Source organism: Olea europaea, unplaced genomic scaffold, assembly GCF_002742605.1.
Source record: "Olea europaea var. sylvestris unplaced genomic scaffold, O_europaea_v1 scaffold1836, whole genome shotgun sequence".
NCBI lineage: Eukaryota > Viridiplantae > Streptophyta > Magnoliopsida > Lamiales > Oleaceae > Olea > Olea europaea.
Genome location: NW_019236129.1, coordinates 5,607 through 26,446, shown reverse-complemented (window position 1 = coordinate 26,446; position 20,840 = coordinate 5,607). Strand labels below are relative to the sequence as shown.

Genomic DNA, 20,840 nt, shown 5'->3' with positions numbered 1-20,840 from the left:
TGAGAATTTAGTATAGAACACTATGAGTATAAAGAATACTCAGTAAGATACCATGCTTGGATTTTAACATGTTAATACTACACAAAAGAATGCAATCAAACACATACTTGCACATTCCGGGTTGCCGGTGCCCTTCGGACTTGTCCTAAGGCATAAATAGATATCTAACTTTGTGGACTTGTCCACCACATTCATATTATGATTTTTCATGCATAGCTTAAGCATAAATATTACCATGAAATCATACCACTTAAGCATAGAAAGTATCTTACAATAAAACTTGAAGAAATCTTGGTTGAATATGAATTGAGAAATGCTAGGCTGGTCCTCTTCTTCCCTCACATTTTCTGCCCTTTTTTAAACAAGTGATAAGTTGTTTTTCATGCAAGGAAAATAAAGGGCAGCAACACATCTATTTATAGGTGAGAAAACTGATAAATTTTGGGTGACTATTCAAGAAATTCAACATGTGTAGGCTGCATGGTTTCATTTTCTTAAATTTAAAACACTTCATGCATAAGTTAGTCACCTCATGCTTAAATTTAAAACACCTCATGCATTAGTTAGTCACCTCATGCTTAAATTCAAAACACCTCATGCATTAGATGTTTCATCAATTTTCAGCCAAGTTGGAGGAACCATGTTTAACTTTAGTAATTAGGTGTAAAATGGACATTTATCCCAAACCCCTAATTAACAAATTATTTGGAAAAACTTTTAATAAATCAACCTATGCAAAATTTGGCAACCATAAATAATTTTTTGTTCATACTAAATTTTGAAAAGTTGAATTGCTATTCTAAAAATTAAATGAGCACAAAATTTGGAGTATTACAGTATCTCTCGAAGGATATAATGTTTGTGATCTGTCTTAGTATGCCTTAAATTTTCCATGGTCCTCTACCTTTGGTGATGTAGTGGATAGCCGTAGAAGAGTCCGACTCTATCCAAATGCATGGTAGTCCAAGTCCTCTAGCCAAAAGAATCCCATCCAGTACAGCTCTAATCTCGTCTCCAGAATCAAACATAGGCCACACGATGCTGAGAATGCCTTGATGTAGTGTCTAGTGTGATCCCTAATGATACCTGAATAGAGATGTTGCTGCCAGTGAAGATGTGACTGATGGTCTCAATATTAGAGCAGCACTGACATCGAGACGTGATAGAAAGACTAGGTGAAGTTGTAAGTGTAGGAGCTTTACTCACAGAAGGTCTAAGGTTTTGGGTTTAGTGCTTTAGGGTTCAGGGGTTAGGGTTTTTTTTAGTTGAAGGAGGGCGGTACCTTCGTTAGTTTTATTAATATTCCCTCACTTGTGGCGGAGGAATACCTTGGTTACATGTAGAGTTATTGAAAGTAATAAATAAGGAAGTACTACTCCCTTTACAAAGAAAGCAAATGAGACAGTACAAATGTAAAGCTGTAAACAAGGAAATACTACTTTCCTTACAAAATGAACTAAAGCAATTGAAAAATAAAAAACTAAATTCTAAACTTGGGCAATCCTTGTCGGTCAATCTGTACGAGTGCCCTAATGTGTCGGGGTAGATCAATTGGTCCATATTCCTGATATCATCGATGATCCTAGCCCTCTGCAGCAAGAGCATCTACAACTTGGTTCCCCTCTTTGAAGAAATGCGAAACAGTGTCCCTGTCGAAGGATATGATGTCTCTGATCTATCAGAGCATGCCTTGAATGGCCCATGGTCATCCGCCTCTTGTGATGTAGTGGATGGGCGTGGTAGAATCTGACTCAATCCAGATGGCTAAAAGTCTAAGTATTCTGGCCAATAGAATCCCATCTAGCATAGCTCTAATCTTAGCCTCCAGAATCAAACATGGGCCGTACGATGCTGAGAATACCATGATGTAGCGTCCAGTGGATCCCTGATGATGTCCTCACGACTCACAAATCCATCCTTGACGTATCCATCAGTGTTGATCCTGTGCGATCCTACTGATGTAGTGCACCAAATAACCATCATGGGTGGTGACGGGATAGGGAGAGTCATAGATATGCCAAATAGTGGTGCAAGTGCCAAGTCTCCTCGCCAATGCACAGCTCTAAAAAGTCTTCCCATATGAAGAAATGAAACGATTAGTAGACCCTCTAAATGATGCGTCTGGAATGAGATCTTGCCATAATCTCCAGCAGAAGAATGAAATAGTGGTAAGCAATATGGAGTTCCACAATCACCGATAAGAGTCTTGAAATTGGTGAGCCAAACGGATTAGATGCCATGCTAATTTGGTAACAAAGCTACCATCTGATATAGTCCTCCAAACAATACGATCTGGTGTATCAGCATATAAAGGTGTTGCCCATATCTACTTTGCCTTATGAGATGTAAGGGCCTGTAATAACCGTCAAAAATCCCATCTAGTGACATCAAAAAAGTCCTGCACCCTCTTAGATGTGTGCTGTTTGCATGGGAATAGGGATGCCAATGTGGTCACTCGCATCCAACAATCATGCCAGAAGAAAATCTAACCAGCTCCAAGATGCCAAGCAACGTGTGGCTCTATCCATGATCCTACTGATTTCAGCCTCTTCCAAGTTGGAGAGGTTGCGCGGGGAATTGTTGCAAGTGAAGGGCATGGCCCTATGAAATACTTACCCAGTAAAAACTAGGCCCATAAAGATCTCTAAGAGGGAAATAGCCACCATAGCTTCATGGAGAAGGTATCCACCATATCCTGCAATCTTCTGAAGCCTAGGCCACCCTCATAATTAGGAAGACAAATCTCTTTCCAACTCTTCCAATGTAACCGTCGTTCTTGGTCCTTAGAATCTTATAAGAATCTGGCAAATATGCTCTCCAGTTTCTTCAGTACAACTATGGGGGGCTACATGATGAAGCTGTATAAGTTTCTTCAGGCACCGGCGAGTAATTATACTTGCTATACCTCTCACATTCCAAATAATAGCACTCATAGGGATGGAGAATGTGAAGAGGTATCATGTGATTGACTACTAGTGATCCTTCTGCTTGGGAATAGAGTGTTAGCAGCACGTGGATGTCTCTTCCGAACAATTGGGACAAATCCATCATCCTCTGTCCTCTCAACCAAAAAAAGAATAGATATCTCCATATTCTGATGGCAAATGGGAGAAGAAGAAGTAGGAATAGGCGCCTTAACTCTTCCAGGTGTCGGACCTGGAATGTAAAAAGCTCTACTGACCGTGTCTACCAAGAAATCTTATATCTGTGGCCTCTTTAAGATCTCATCCAACATAGGATCATAAAACGAAGTCACAGGCGAATTGATAACCTGGATAGGAGCTGAAGGAGAAGTAGAGATAGCTGGACCTGATGCACCGATAACCGACAAAGCTGTATCAATGGGAGTAGCCACTGAAGGAGCAGATGGCCGGGTCTAAGCATGTGAGCTCGTGCCAGTAGGTAATGGGACTAATGTGATAAGAGTCTATACAGAAGACAGAATCTGGACTTTAGATGTGCTAGCATCATGCTGTCTCTTCTGATATCTCTTAACTAGAATCCATCTCTTAGGAGGCTCAATAATGTCTTTCTTTCCTTTACCCTTATCCTTAGCCATCTCTGTAGTAGGCTTATGAGTAGGGTCAACAGCTGGAGCAGGTGGTGGTGCAGAGCGGTAATGCTCCTCAGTATGACCAAAATGTCTGCACCGAAAACAGTAATCGGGCTTCTTCTCATACACAACTATTTGCCAATATTCTCCGCACTTTTCACACTGAATCCAAATCCTATCTGGAAGCATATACTCCAAATTAACCTCAATGCATACCTGTGCCTCACTAGGTCATCGTAAATTTGAAGTAGCCTCATCAATACGTAGTGGGACTCCAATGGCCTTAGCTAAGGTAAACAAACTAGTCTTTGCCCGAAAGTGAATGGGCAATAATGGGAAAGATACCCAAACGAGGACAATAGGGGTCTCATGCCTAGGATTAAAACTGGGCGTCCACTTAAAATTACGCATGAGACAACCATCGATGTACCAAGAGGGCTTAAGAAATAGGCTTGAATAATCGTCTTCGTGTGCCAAGTGTATTAAAATATGAGTGGCATCAATAAGCCCTATCATATAATCACCGCAAAAACTAAAATTTTGAAAACTATCACGCACCTTAATCTTGGAGGGCTTGCGACTTGTGTATTTACCAAGAAGTGTGAATTTATACAATTCAGAAAGAAGATCCTCTTCTTCCTCGATAAATGCAACAACCAGCTTTCCCATATGCATGAAAGGTTCCTTAGAGTCGAACTTGTGGTCATTGGAGTCTTGTGGAGCTTGAAAAATGTGTGCAAAAGACTTCTGTTGGTTGCTCTCGACCTGAGAAATTATAGATTTACCAGAAAGTACAGTCGCATACGACTTCTGAGCTTGATTAGTTACTGTAGGGATGTCTTCTGGCAAATTCGATGGTGGACCTATGTTCGTAACAAAATTCCCCAGATTCTGCTCTAGTGGCACCGACGCGTGACCACCACGTGCCGATCGGTGGGTCGTCGAAACGAGTTCGAGATTGGCCAGAATTTACAATTTTTCGACCAAATTGCCATCACTTTTGATCGTCGATGGCGACGCGTTCGGCGACGTATTGGCATGATTTTTCAAATGAAGGTTCATCTCATCATGGGTAATCAGAATATGTGGTACGTGTTGCTGTCTAAGGTCTGTAGTAAGTTTAACTGTAAAATCAGAAATCGACTGCTCGGGTTTGGGTTTGAAAAGCAAGAATACAAATAAAGGAGGGGGCATAGACCTGACCTCCAGCAAATGTAAATTGCAACAAATATCTCAAGATGAAATGCAATCACTGTAAACAAGACATGAATAAAAACTAGTGAAAGCTACTCAAGGGTATTTCCGAGGGTAAATCTTTGGGTGGTAGTACATAGACATTGATCGGGTCATGCGTCTGGTCTGAAACATTTCCAGATCATAGTAGTTTGTGTTGTCTGGCTCGCTCGTTGGAGAGGGGTCTCGCCTGCGTGAAGGAGCCTGCTTAGGTGAAAAGTACTATTCTGATGGTGGTGCACTGAATGTTGGGCGAAAAACGGGTGCATATGATCTCATGGTGCCAGTCACAGGTGCGTCTGATCTCATGGTGCTCTACATTTTGCATGCAGTTTTCAAGGCCCGTGCCATCTATATCTCTCTGTATATGTTCTTTCACCTTATTTTGTGTAGGAGCTATGATAAAAGGACCGGGTGAAGGTGTATGTGTAGGAGTCTTACTCACAGAAGGTTCCTTACCAAAGAGCTTAAAAACCAAGTCCTTAATAGCAAATCTCATGGTAGATCCAACTTTCATTCCATGGTCTTTCTTAAAGTGATCAATCAACATATGCTTGACACCATGTCGCTCTAAGCTGATCTCAGCCAACAACCCCTGTGCAAGAGTGGTATGAGGAGCTGTCCCTGTACCTGATCCCTGTGCTGACTGAGTACCATCTGTGTGTGTCTTCAATGGTGGATAACTGATATGTGTCGGCTCAGGGGTACCTCAGTAGTAGCTGTGGGAATAGAAGCCATGGAAGTAATAATTGGAGAAGTGGGAAGCTTGATAGGAGCATTTGGAGTAGGCTCAACAATTGAATGAATATACGGAGGTACTTCTGGATCAACTATGGTAGGAGTAGAGGTAGGAACTGCAGGTGCAGATACTGGCTCGGTCACAATTGCGGTAATAGTAGTGGGAAGCAAGGAAGACACTGTTGAAATTGGCACCCACTGTTTCCTTGGCTCCACAAACGTCACCTTGCCTTTGCCCTTATCAGTCCTAGTAATAGGGGGTTGAGCAGGGGGTTGCACAACAACTGTAAGGGGAGGAGGAGAAGGAACCGCAGTACACTGATCATAAGAATGGCCCAAGTATTTACAAGAGAAGCAAAAAAATCGGCCGCTTTTCATAAATAACTATCTGCTAGAAGCCACGATTACCAGCATGCTCAATCTAAACCTTGTCGGGCAACTTATGCCCCAAATTTACCTCAATGCACACCCTTGCCTCTCTAGGTCATCTCAAGTTGGAGGTCGCCTCATCGATCCTCAAGGGTATTCTTATTGCCCTAGATAAAGCAAAAAGGAACACCTTGGCACGTAAATGTATTGGAAGCAGAAGGAAGGATGCCCATACAGGAACTATCGGAGTCTCTTGCTTAGGTGTAAAGTCACACGTCCACTTAAGGACTCTCATCGGACACCTATCAATATATTATGAAGGTTTTAGAAAAAGTCTGTTGTAATCCTTCTCATGTGTAAGGTGTATAAGTGTGTGTGTTGTGTCAATCAATCCCACCTCAAAGCAATCATGGAATCCAAACTTAGAAAATATTTCACGTACCTTCCTCATGGTGGGCTTACGATGTGGAAATTTCCCTACAAGTGTATACTTGAATAGATCAGAAAGTGTAGCCTCCTTCGACTTAGTCAAAATTATAGTTGTCTCACCCATATGTATAAAGGGTTCTTTGGCAGCAAACCCAGTAGTGGAAGAGTCATATGTACCTATATAATCGAAGCCAAAGACTTTCGTGAACTCCGCTAAGCTTGAGAAAGGCCTAGATGACAAGAAACTACAGTAGCATAGGTCTTTTGGCCGTGATTGAGCATTGTCTGAGCTTCATGTGGGAAAATCAATGGTAAAAATGGATTTGGATTAATTGGATGAACATTTTGATCGAAAGTCATCGAAGGGCCACTGGAACACTACTGGCCGACCGCTAGCGGCTTTGTTTTTCGGCCAAAATAAATCGGAGGTGGAAAATTATGATTTTCACAGTCTTGTGCGGAATTTCATGCTGAACAACGCGGTCAGGCGCATTTCCCGAGGTGAGAACCGTAGAGGTCGAAAATGGCAATTTTTCGACAAACTGTCCATTTACGTTTGGTGCCATAACAGGCGCGTCCGACCTCCAATTATCGTGATGTTTTGACCAAAGGTTTGACGTTCACCGGCATTCTGAATCTCTAGTGCATTTAGCTGTTTGAACTCTGTACGAGAATTAATTCCAAAATCAATTTCCGGCAACACTTTTTCCAAAGTTTCAATTTCGACGAAATTGGACGTTGAGGATACCATCCTGGGGGTTTTCGGGCCTTCTGAATTCGTTGGAAATGGTCCCATATCTAAATTCAGATAAGAAGTGGGTGTTTCAACCAAATTGGGATTCAAGCCATGATTTTTCAATTTCAGATCTACTAAGCTAGAGACCAAATTTGATATTGGGGTTATGGGAGATGTATGCAAGGTTGTTGGTGATGATTTTCCACCACTTGGAGTGCTACAATCCAGTGGTATTTTTCTCCCATTATAGAGAGAAGGGAGAGCATTTTAGGCTAGAGAGAGAAATTAGATGGGAGAGAATGGTTTAGGGTTTAGGGTTTTTTTTAGTGGAAGGAGGGCGGTACCTCCGTTAGTTTTATTAATATGCCCTCACTTGTGGCGGAGGAATACCATGGTTACATGTGGAAAAAAACAATAAATGAGGAAGTACTACTTTCCTTACAATAAGAAATAGTGCAACTAAAGAATAAAAAATTAAATTCTAATGCTGGGCAGTCCATGTCTGTCAATCTGTACAAGTGCCCTAATATGTCGAGGTAGGTCTAGTGGTCCATATACCTGGTAACATCGATGATCCCAACCCTCTGCAGCAAGTGCATCTGTGACCTAGTTCCGTTCTCTGTAGATGTGCGAAACTGTATCTCCGTCAAAGGATATAATGTCTGTGATTTGTTTGAGTATGCCTTGAATTTTCCATGGTCCTTCACCTCTGGTGATGCAGTGGATGGCCGTAGTAGAGTCCGACTCTATCCAAATGCCCGATAATCCAAGTCCTCTGGCCAATAGAATCCCATCCATTATAGGTCTGATCTCGGCCTCCAGAATCAAACCTGGGCCGTTCGATGCTGAGAATGCCCTGATGCAGCGTCCAGTATGATCCCTAATGATATCTCCACTACTCGCAAATCCATCCTTGACGCATCCATCGGTGTTGATCTTACATGATCCCACAGATGGAGTGGGCTAAACAACCATAGTAGGTGGTGGTGGAGAAGGGAAAGTCATAGAAATACCAAAGAGTGATGCAAGTGTGCAGTTCCCTCTCTAGTGCATAGCTCTAAAAAGTCCTCCCATTTGAAGAAAAGAAATAGTGCGGTAGACCCTCCAAATGATATGTCTGGCCACCATATGAATCCCTCTGTGTTTCGCATCATTCCTCTTGGTCCATAAAAACCAGAATATCAGTAGAGGAATGATAGTGTGAATGTGTCCTCTGCTAATGTACTATCTAGAATACCTCAATCTCTGAAACCTCTGTCTGACCCCCTCTCCTGATCTCATAGGTATTTGAAAGATTTCCCCAAAGTGCTGCTATACCTGAAAGGAGATGCTGCTGCTAGTAAAGATATGACTGATGGTCTTAATCTTAGAGCAACACTGACAACGAGAAGTAAAGTGGCACCCAATCCTCCTCTGAATAACCACATCTATCGGAATGAGATTCTGCCATAGTCTCCAGCAAAAGAATGAGATAGTGGTAGAAAAGATGGAACTCCATAGTAATCGATATGAATCCTGAGGTTGGCGAGCCGAGCGAACTAGCTGCCATCTTGATTTGGTAGCAAAGCTACTGTCTGATGTGGCTCTCCAAACAATACGATCGGGGACATCTGCATATAAAGGTATTGTCCCTATCTGCTCTGTTATGTGAGGGGAAGAGCCGATAATAATCGTCCAAAGTCCCACCCAGTGTCATAAAAAAAGTTCTGCACCCTCGCAGATGAGTGCTACCTGTGTGGGAAAAGGGATGCCAACGTGAACTCGCCCATCCAATAGTCATGCTAGAAGAAGATCTTACCGGCTCCAAGGTGCCAAGCAATGTGTGGCTCTATCCATGGCCCTACTGATTTTAGCGTCTTCCATGTGGGTTTAGGGTTTAGGTTTATGGTTTAGGGTTTAGGGATTAGGGTTTAGGGTTTTTTTTTTGTAAAGACATCCACACGTCCTTAATGACTTTTTAGGGTCTACCAAGGAAGGTCGATGGGGGTTAAGGGCTCCCCAACCATGTTTATTTCATAAAAATCAAGAATATAGGGAAGGAGGGGGGCATAAACCTGACCTCCAAAAAGCAACAGTGCAACAAATGAAAAATTAAAAATGAACAAAGTAAATGAGGAAGTACTACTCCCTTGTACAAGAAAAATGAAATAATGATAGCCTAAACGACAAACCTCTAAAGCTGGGCAATCTATGTTTGTCGATTTGCACCAATGCCCTAATCTGTCGAGGTAGGTCAAGTGGTCCATATTCTTGGTAATGCTGGTGATCCCAACCCTCTGAAGCAAGAGAATCTGCAACCTGGTTACCTTCTCTGTAGATGTGAGAAACTGTGTCTTTGTCAAAGCAAATGAAGTCTCTGATCTTTCTTAGAATACCCTGAATCGTCCATGGTCCTCCACCTTTGGTGATGCAGTGAATGGCCAGCGTTGAATCTACCTCTATCCAAATAGCTAATATCCCAAGTCCTCTGGCCAATAAAATCCCATCTAGTATGGCTCTGAGCTCAACCTCCAAATCAATCATGTGCCATACGATGCTGAAAATGCCCTGATGCAGTATCCTGTATGGTCCCTAATGATGCCTCCACCACTCGCAATTTCGTCCTTAACGCATCCGTCAGTGTTGATCTTAAAGGATCCTATTTGTGGAGTGCGCCAAACAACCATAATTGGTGGTGGTGGGATAGGATGGGTCATAGAAATGCCAAAAAGGGGTGCAAGTGACACATCCCCTCGCCAATACACAACTCGGAACAGTCCTCCCATATGAAGAAAAGAAATCATGCGGTAGACCCTCCAAACAATACGGCTGGCCACCATACGAACACCCCTATGTTTTGCATCATTCCTCTCAGTCCATAGAAACCAAGATATTAGTAGAGAAATGATAGTACGAATGTGCCCATGACTAACATGTTGCCCAGAATACCACCATCTCTGGAACCTTTGTCGGACCCCCTCCCTTGAAGTCATAGGTATCAGAATGATGTCTCCAAAGTGATGCCATACTTGGTCGGAGATTCTGCTGCTCGTGAAAATATGATTGATGGAATCAATATCAGAACAACACTGACAACGAGAAGCCAATTGACATCCAATCCTCCTCTGAATAATCACATCTACAGGAATGAGATCCTGCCACAGTCTCCAACAGAGGAATGAAATACTGGTAGGCAAAATTGGGCTACACAGTATTCGGTATGAATCTTGAGGTTGGTGAACCGAACGGACAAGCTACCATGCTGATTTGGTGGTAAAGTTACCATCTGATGTAATCCTCCAAACAATTCGGTCTGGGGCATCTGCACATAGAGGTATGGCCCCTATTTGTTCTGCCATTTGGGGAGGAAGAGTTTGCAATAATCCAAAATCCCACCCAGTGTCATTAAAGAAATCCTGCACCCTCGCAAATGTGTGCTGTCTGTGTGGGAATAGGGATGCCAACGTGGTCTCGCCCATCCAACAATCGTGCCAAAAGAAAATCTATCGGCTCCAAGATGCCAAGCAATGTGTGGATCTGTCTGTGGTCCAACTAATTTTAACCTCTTCCAGGTAGGGGAAGTTGAACTGAGAACTGCTGCAAGTGAAGGATGTGTTCCCATACAATACTTGCCCAGTAAAAACTGAGCCCAAAGTGACCTCTAGGATCGAAACAACCACCAGAGCTTCATGGAGAAGGTGTCCACCACATCTTGTAATCTCCTGAAGCCGAGGCCTCCCTCATCTGTTGGAAGGCAAATCTGCTTCCAACTCCTCCAATGTAGGCGTTGAACTTGATCCTTAGAATCCCATAGAAATTAGAGAAAGATGCTCTCAAGCTTCTTCAGTACTACCTTAGGCGGTTGCATAATCTGAAGAAGATGCAATGGTATGGAGGAGAGTACTGACCTCAGTAAGGTAATATGACCCCCAGGTGATAATAATCGTGAAGCCCAACCTGAGATCCTACCCCTGACCTTCTGGATAAGGTCGTCATAAAGAAAGCTCCTCTTAGTCCCCTTGAATAGTGGGACTCCCAAGTAAGTAAAAGGCTGCTGCTGATGTCTAAACCCAGTCAAATTCTCCAATCGTCTGATCTGACTAGTGGATGTCCGTCTAGATAGTATAACACCACTCTTGTCTCTATTGACCAACTAGCCAGAAACCCCTTCGTAGTGCTCCAAGTAGTCTAGGACCCTCCTGATAGACTGTTTCTGACCGTTGGCAAAAATGATCATATCATCAGCAAAATTTCATATTAAAAGAGTAAAAATAAAGATTGAATAGTCTCAGGTCGCCTAATTCTTGTATGAAACTCATTTTTTTCGTAAATTCAGTTAAACAAATTTATTTTATTGAGTTATAAATTACTCAAATAGTCATAGAACTTTGCCAAAGTGTAAAGAAGCTCCTGAGCCAGTAAAACATTATCTCCAATCAGACGACCTGGTATGAAACCACTCTGTGGAGGGGAGATAATGCGGGGTAGTAGAGTACTTAACCGAGTGTTCAAAAGCTTTGTAATAATCTTATTGAACACTGTGCATAAGCTGATAGGTCTGAAGTCAGTCCATCTGCAAGCACCATCCTTTTTAGGGAGCAAGACAATAGAAATAGTAGTAAAACCTCGTGGAAAATGACCTCCATCAAAGAAATTCAATACTGCCTTGTAAACATCCTCCTGAATAATATCCCAACAATGTTGGAAAAATAGAGATGAGAAGCCATATGGGCCAGCGACACTGTCAGCATCAATACTGAAAATCGCCTCCCGTACCTCATGCATTAACGGGGGGCGGTTTAGTGCCAAATTATCGTCCACCGTCAAGAGCCTGGGAATTACATCAGAACGGATGTGATCCAAGGGCTGTGGAGTAGCAGATAAGAGATCCTGGTAGAATACAATTGTTGAAGTCTGAATATCAGTCGGAGTAGATAAAACTTCCCCCGCCTGTGTCCTGATAGACCTAATATGCGATCTGATCCTGCGCCCCTGAACCATCGCATTAAAATATCGAGTATTGTGATCACCCTTACATACCCAACGTGAACCGGCCTTTTGCTTCCAAAAGTCCTCCTCAATAGATAAGGTCCGGTTTAAAACTGCCTGGGCATGATGTAATAAGTTACGGTGCTCCGGTGTGGGATCTCTATCATATTTTATCTCAGCCTCATCATTCCCAACCTCAGCATCGCGCACCCGCTGAAAAATATCTCCAAATACATGTCGGTTCCACCAACATAGACCCTGTTTAAGCCTGAAGAACTTGTCCCAAAGAGCGGTCATCCCTGTGAGATGAGTAGGGAGCGACCACTTCTGGGAGACAAAGGCTAAAAAATCATGGTGTTTGGTCCAAACATTGAGGAATCTGAACGGTCTAAGCCCCAAATCATCATCAGAAACCACTGAAGCAGTAAAGGAGAGTGATCAGATGAAGTCAGATTCAAGTGTCTCACTGTAAGCTGTCGACAAAAAGCTGTAGCTGTAGAATTAATAAGTACCCTATCCAATCTCTTTCTGACCCGACCATTGGTCCAAGTATATCGGTTTCCAATGAAACCCGCATCCTCTAAACCACAGTCTAACATCATATCAGAGAAAGCAGTAGTGCCACGATCACGAACTCTAACGTGAAAGAACTGGGGATGGTCAACAATAGCAGTAACATTAGTCCTCGAATTCCAGAAAATCCAGATCTTATTCGATTCATTCTGAGCTCCCATGTCGAAGCGCAGATAGTGTCGTGTATATGTAAAATTTTTCTGTAGAACAAAAGGCTCTAGTATAACTAGAAGATAAACTTGATGAAGCTGTATAAGTTTCTTCAGGCGCCGACGAGTAGCTACACTAGCTACACCTCTCACATTCCAAATGATGGCACTCATAGAGATGGGAAATGAGAAGAGGTATCATGTGACTGACTCCGAGTGATCCTTCTACTTGGATGTGGAGTATCAGTAGCCCGTGGATGTCTCTTCCGAACAACTGGGATAAATCCTTCATCCTCTATCCTCTCACATAAACCCACGAAGTCATCAGAAGAAGATCTTTGAAAGGGTCCCTGATGGTGAACCTCAATTTGAGATGAGCCCTCTGTATCTGAATGAATTGATGGCAAAGATGGAATAGATGCCTCCACGTTCTGATGACAAATGGGAGGAGGAGAAGTGTGAATAGGTGCTTGAGCCCAACCAGGTGTCGGGCTTGGAATGTAAGAAGCTCTGCTGACTGTTTCTGCTGTAGAATTCTGTGTCTGTGGCCTCTTCAAGATCTCATCCAACATAGGATCATAAAATGGAGTTATAGGTGGACTGATAGCCTGAGCAGGAGCTGAAGGAGTGGTAGATATAACTGGATCTACAACACTGATAACTGGTAAGGCTGTAGCAGCGGGAGGAGCAACTGGAGGAACAGATGGCTGGGTTTGAGCATGTGAGCTAGTGCCAGTAGGTAATGGGACTGATGTGATGATAGTGGACATAGAAAGCGAAATCTGAACTCCTGATGTGCTAGCATCGTGTTGTCTCTTCTAATCTTTTCGAACTGGAATCCATCTCTTAGGAGGCTCAATAACGACCTCCTTTCCTTTACCCTTATCCTTGGCCATCTCTATAATAGGCTTAAGAATAGGGTCAACAACTAGAGCAGGTGGTGGTACAGGGCGGCAATGCTCCTCAGTATGACCAAAATGTCTGCACCTAAAATAGTAATCTGGCTTCTTCTCATACACAACTGTTTGCCAATATCCTCCACACTTTTCGCGCTGAATCCAAATCCTATCTGGAAGCTTATACTCCAAATTAACCTCAATGCATAGTCGTGCCTCACTGGGTCGTCGTAAATCTGAAGTGGCCTCATCAATACGTAGTGGGATTCCAATGGCCTTAGCTAGGGCAAACAAACTACTCTTTGCCCGAAAGTGAATGGGCAATAATGGGAATGAGACCCAAACAGGGACAATAGGAGTCTCATGCCTAGGATTAAAGCTGGGCATCCACTTAAAAATGTGCATGAGGCAACCATCGATGTACCAAGAGGGCGTAAGAAATAGGCTTGAGTAATCATCCTCATGTGCCAAGTGTATTAGAATATGAGTCGAATCAATAAGTCCAATCATATAATCACCACAAAAACTAAATTTTTGAAAGCTGTCACGTACCTTAATCATGGAGGGCTTGCGACATGAGAATTTGCTAACAAGAGTAAATTTATACGGTTCAGAAAGAAAGTCCTCTTCCTCCTCGGTAAAGGCAACTGCCGACTCTCCCATATGCATGAAAGGTTCCTTAGAGGTGAACCTGTGGTCATTGGAGTCCGGTGGGGCTTGCAAAACCTGTGCAAAAGACTTGCGTTGGCTGCGCTCAGCTTGAGAGACTACAGATTTACCGAAAAGTGCAGCCGCATATGACTTCCTAGCTTGATTAATTACTGTAGGGACCTCCTGTGACAAATCTGATGATGGAATTGGGTTCGTAACAAAATTCCTCACATTCTGCTGAAGTGTCACCGATGCGTGACCACCACGCGCCGGTCGTTGACCGGCCGGATTCCGGCGGTGATTTTCCAACGGTGTCGAAAAATTATGAATTTTTATTGGCAGATGCAGAATTTCATGCTGATCATCACAGTATGTTCCATTTTTAGAAACGAGTTCAGGATTGGCCGAAATCTGTGATTTTTCGAGCGACTGGCCGTAACTTGCGATCGCCGGTGTGGGCGCGTCCGACTCCGAAAATTGACCATTTTTTAGTCAAAGGTTCTCCTTATCATGGGTAATCTGCCTATGTGGTGCGTGTAGTTTTGGAAGCTCCGTAGAGGATTTAATTGAAAAATCAGAATTCGGCCCCTCGGGATTCGATCTGTCAATTTCGATCGATTCGGATACAATCTCTACCACCCCTAGGGTTTTCGGCCCTTCTGGAATCATTGGTGAGGGTCCTAGACCCTGAATCACTATAGAAGATGAAGTTTTGGTGACCTTGGAAAATGTGCCACCATTGTTCTTATTAGAATTCAGTCCAATCACTTCCAAAACTGTTAAGTCTTGATTTTGTTGATCCTCTAGTGTTGTTTGGGGTTTAAATCCACCGAGTAAAGGTGGTATATCGGGTGGTGGGTTAAGATTCTTGAAGGTTTGTCGTTTGTCTCCCATTCTAGAGAGAAGGGAGAGCGTTTTGGGCTAGAGAGAGAAAGTGTTTTGGTTTTGGTTTTTAGTTTAGGGTTTAGGGTTTAGGATTTTTTTTTTGGTAAAGACATCCACACATCCTTAATGACTTTTTAGGGTCCACCAAGAAAGGTCGATGGGGGTCAAGGGTTCCCCAACCATATTTATTTCATAAAAATCAAGAATACACAGAAGGACGGGGGCATGAACCTGACCTCCAAAAAGCAGTGATGCAACAAATGAATATAATAAAATGAAAGCAATAAACGAGGAAGTACTACTTCCCTATACAATAAAAATAGTTTAATAATCATAGCCTAAATTACGAACCTCTGAAAACGGGCAATCCATGTCTGTCGATCTGCACTAGCGCCCTAATATGTCGAGGCAGTTCTAGTGGTCCATACTCTAGATAGTACCGATGATTCCAGCCTTCTGTGGCAAGAGAATCAGCAACCTGGTTGCCTTCTCTGTAGATGTGTGAAACTGTGTCTCTATCGAAGTAGATGAGGTCTCTGATCTGTCTAAGAATACCCTGAATCGACCATGGTCCTCCACCTTTGGTGATGCAGTGAATAGCCAATGTTGAATCTGCCTCGAGCTAGATAGCTGAAATCCTAAGTCCTCTGGCCAATAGAAGCCCATCTAGTATGGCTCTGAGCTTAGCCTCCAAAATGAAACATGGGCCATACGATGCTGAGAATGCCCTGATACAGTATCCTGCGTGGTCCCTAATGATGCCTCCACCACTTGCAAATCCATCTTTGACACATCCATCAGTGTTGATCTTGTAGGATCCAACTGGTGGAGTGTGCCAAACAACCATAATAGGTGGTGGTGGGAGAGGACGGGTCAAAGAAATGCCAAAAAGGGGTGCAAGTGTCACATCTCCTCGCCAATGCTCAACTCGGAATAGTCCTCCCATACGAAGAAAGGAGATCATGCGGTAGACCCTCCAAATAATACGTCTAGCCACCATACGAATACCTCTATGCTTCGCATCATTCCTCTCAGTCCATAGAAACCAAAATATCAGTAGAGGAATGATAATACGAATGTGTCCACGGCAAACGTGCTGCCCAGAATATCGCCATCTCTGGAACCTCTGTCTGACCCCCTCTCCTGAAGTCATAGGTATCTGAAAGATGTCTCCAAAGTGCTGCCATACCTGGTTGGAGATGCTGCTGCCCGCGAAAATATGATTGATGGTCTCAATCTCGGAACAACACTGACAACGAGAAGCCAATTGACATCCAATTCTCCTCTGAATAACAACATCTACTGGAATGAGATCCTGAATAGTCTCCAGCAGAAGAATGAAATAGTGGCAGGTAAAATAGAGCTCCACAGCAGTTGATATGAGTCCTAAGGCTGGCGAACCGAATGGACTAGTTGCCATGCTGATTTGGTGGTAAAGTCACCATCCGAAGTAATTTTCTAAACAATTCGGTCCGGGGCATCTGCACATAAAGGTATCGCCCCTATCTGTTTCTCCATGTGAGAAGGAAGGGCCTGTAATAACCGTCCAAAATCCCACCTAGTATCATAAAAAAATCCTGTACCCTCGCAGATGTGTGCTGTCTGTGGGGAAATAGGGATGCTAACGTAGACTCGCTCATCCAACAATCATGTCAGAAGAAAATCTGACCGGCTCCAAGGTGCCAAGCAATGTATGGATCTGTCCGTGGCCCAACTGATTTCAGCCTCTTCCAGGTAGGGGAAGCTGAACTGGGAACTGCTGCAAGTAAAGGATGCGTCCCCTTACAATACTTGCCCAGTAAAAACTGAGCCCAAAGTGACCTCTGAGATCGGAACAACCACCAGAGCTTCATGGAGAAGGTGTCCACCACATCCTATAATCTCCTAAAGCCGAGGCCTCCCTCATCAATAGGAAGGCAAATCACCTTCCAACACCTCCAATGTAGACGTCGTACTTGATCCTTAGAATCCCATAGAAATCGGGCAAAGATGCTCTCAAGTTTCTTCAGCACTGCCTTGGGCGGCTGCATAATCTGAAGAAGATGTAAAGGTATGGAAGAAAGTACTGACCTCAGTAATGTAATACGACCACCAGGCGATAGTAATCGTGAGGCCCAACCTGATATCCTATCCCTTATCTTCTGGATAAGGTCATCATAAAGAAAGCTCCTCTTAGTCCCCTTGAATAAGGGGACACCCAAGTAAGTGAAAAGCTGCTGCTGATGTCTGAAGCCAGTCAAAATCTCTAGTCGTCTGATCTAACTAGTGGATGCCTGTCTGGATAATATAATACCGCTCTTGTCTTTATTCACCAATTGGCCAAAAACTCCTTCATAGTGCTCCAAGCAGTCTAAGACCCTCCTGATAGACTGTTTATGACCATTGGCAAAGATGATCATATCGTCAGGAAATGAGAGATGTGAGATAAGAGCACTACCTCCATGTCGATAACACATACTGGGATACTCCTGAAACCTCTGAGTGAGCAAGTGTGAGAAGTAGTCTGCTGCAATGATGAATAAGGATGGGGAGATAGGATTACCCTGTCTGAGTCTTCGTGAGGATGGAAAGAAACCACATGGGCGGCCATTTAGGAGTACGAAGAAACGACACTCCGAAATGCACCGCCTGATTCTGTCAATTTAGATCTGATCAAATCCAAATGCCTCCAATATAGAATAAATGAAGCCCCAGTCCATGCGATCATATGCTTTAGCCATGTCTAACTTCAGCATAGTGTTTCCCCCTCGCACTCTATCATCCAAACTGTAGAGAAGCTCCTGAGCCAATAAAACATTATCTCCAATCAGACGGCCTGGGATGAAACCACTCTGTGGAGGGGAAATAATGCGCGGTAGCAGTGTACTCAACCGAGTGTTCAACAACTTAGTAATAATCTTATTGAACACTGTGCATAAGCTAATTGGTCTGAATTCAGTCCATCTGCAAGCACCAACTTTCTTCGGTAGCAAGACAATAGAAGTAGCAGCAAAACCCCGTGGAAGATGACCACCATCAAAGAAGTCCAATACCGCCCTGTAAATATCCTCCTGAATGATATCCCAGCAATGCTGGAAAAATAGGGATGAGAAGCCATCCGGGCCAGCAATACTGTCAGCATCAATACTGAAAACTGCCTCCCGTACCTCATGAATCAAAGGGGAGCGGTTTAGTGCCAAATTATCGTCCTCCGTCAATAGCCTCGAAATGACATCAGAATGGATATGGTCCAAAGGTTGTGGAGGAGTAGATAAGAGATCCTGGTAGAAAGCAATAGCCGAGGTCTGAATATCAGCAGGAGTAGCTAAGACTTCCCCTGCCTATGTCCTGATGGACCTAATACGCGATCTGATACGGCGTCTTTGAACCATCGCATGGAAGTATCGAGTATTGTGATCTCCTTCACATACCCAACGTGAGCCAGCCCTTTGCTTCCAAAAGCCCTCCTCAATAGATAAAGTCTGGTTCAAAGCTGCCTGAACCTGATGCCGTATGTCACGATGTTCCGGTGTAGGGTCACTGTCAAATACAATCTCTGCCTCATCAACCCTGTCCTCAGCATCCCTCACTCGCTGGAAAATGTCTCCAAACACATGTCGATTCCACCAGCGCAGTCCCTGTTTCATCCTGAAGAATTTCTCCCAAAGAGCAGCCATCCCCGTAAGATGAGTGGGGAGTGACCACTTCTGAGAGACAAATGCTAAAAAATCATGATGCTTGGTCCAAACGTTGAGGAATCTGAAAGGCCTAGGCCCCAAGTCATCATCAGAAGTCCACTGAAGTAATAAAGGTGAATGATCAGATGAAGTCCTGTTCAAGTGCTTCACTGTAAGCTGTCGACAAAGTGCTGCAGCTGAAGAATTAATGAGTACTCTATCCAATCTCTTCCTGACCCGACCATTGGTCCAAGTGTATCGATTCCCAAGGAAACCTGCATCCTCTGAACCACTGTCCAACATCATATCAGAAAAAGCTATAGTGCCTCGATCACGGGTATTATGACATGTGCGCTCTCCATCATGAGTAATAACGTTAAAGTCTCCCCCAACTATCCAATGGTCATCCATATCGAGGGAGATGTGGTGAAGATCCGCCCACAAATCGCTCCTGACAGAAGCATCACAAGAAGCATAAATTGGAGTAAAATAGATGGGCTGAGCTAGTCTGGGGTCCTCAACTTTAATGTGAAGAAACTGGGGATGATCAACAATAATAGTAACATTAGTCCTCGAGTTCCAGAAAAACCAAATCTTATTCGATTCATTCTGAGCTCCCGTATCGAAGCGCAGATAGCGTCGAATATATGCAAAGCTGTGCTGAAGAACAAAGGGCTCCAGTATAACCAAAAGATAAACCTGATGAAGCTGTATAAGTTTCTTCAGGCACCGACGAGTAGCTACATTAGCTACACCTCTCACATTCCAAATGATGGCACTCATAGGGAAGGAGAATGTGAAGAGGTATCATGTGACTGACTCCTGGTGATCCTTCTGCTCGGATGTGGAGTATCAGTAGCCCATGGGTGTTTCTTTCTTGTGACTCGGACAAAACCGTCATCCTCTGATCTACCAGCCATACCCACCAAATTCTCAGCAGAAGACCTACGGAACACACCCTGCTGATGGACCTCAATCTGTGATGTAGCTTCAGTAACTGACTGATCAGACTCTACTGAAGGAATAGAAGCTTCAATATTCTGTTGACAAGCAAGTCGAGAGCTAGAGAGGATTACCAGTACGGCCAGGTGTAGGGCCGGGAAGCTGTCTGACAACTGTATCTATAGCCTCTGAATCATGTGTTCGTCGAGCCAAGGGGTCAGTGTAATTACTATCAACATGAATAACAGGCTGTGATGGAGCCAAGGCTGGTGTAATGGCACTCGAAGGAGCAATAGTGTCTGGAGCTACTGACTGCACTATTGGAGGATTAACTAAAGCAGTGGCTGCTATGGATGCAATTGGCTGGGCTACAGTAAGTGGATCCGCTTGGTAAACATGTGCACCTGATGTGCTAGCCTGCTGTCTCTTTTGCTCTCTATGAACTGGGGTCCACCTCTGACGTGGCTCACCCTGAATTGCCTTTCCCTTGTCCTTATCCTTAGCAGGGATAGCAGTTTTAGGGATAGGCTCAACAGCAGGAGGTGGTGCTGATCTTATGCTAAGTTTACACTGAACTTCTAAGTGCCCAAAATGTCTGCATTTGTAACAAAATTATGGCTTCTGGTCATATATAACTTGTTGCCAATAGCCACCGATCTTTTCCCTCTCAATCTAAACTTTGTCAGGGAGATCGTAGTCCAAATTAACCTCCACACATACTCTAGCCTCACTGGGGCGGCGAAGATCAGATGTTGCCTCATCAATACGCAACGGAAGGCTAATAGCTTTAGCAGTAGCATATAAACTGCTCTTACCCTGAAAGTAAATAGGTAGCAGTGGAAAGGATACCCGGACTGGAGCAATTTGGGTCTCTTGCAGTGGACTAAAGCTTGGAGTCCATTTGAAGACTCTCATAGGGGAACCATCAATATACCACAGTGGTTTGAGGAATAACCGTGCATAGTCATCCTCGTGCACCAAGTGAATCAAAATGTGTGTGGCATCAATTAGACCAATAGTATAATCACCACAAAAACCAAAGCAAGAAAAGTTTTCATGTAC

General features: G+C 43.6%; 1 protein-coding gene across 1 annotated transcript; it reads right to left on the bottom strand.

The window, feature by feature from the left end:
- Positions 1-11,396: 11,396 nt before the first annotated feature.
- LOC111378580 lies at positions 11,397-12,922 on the bottom strand. Its single transcript, XM_023001814.1, has 2 exons — positions 12,598-12,922; positions 11,397-12,442 (listed from the first exon to the last, which is right to left on the bottom strand). The coding sequence occupies exons 1-2, from the start codon at positions 12,920-12,922 to the stop codon at positions 11,397-11,399; spliced, it is 1,371 nt and encodes a 456-aa protein (XP_022857582.1).
- Positions 12,923-20,840: the final 7,918 nt, after the last annotated feature.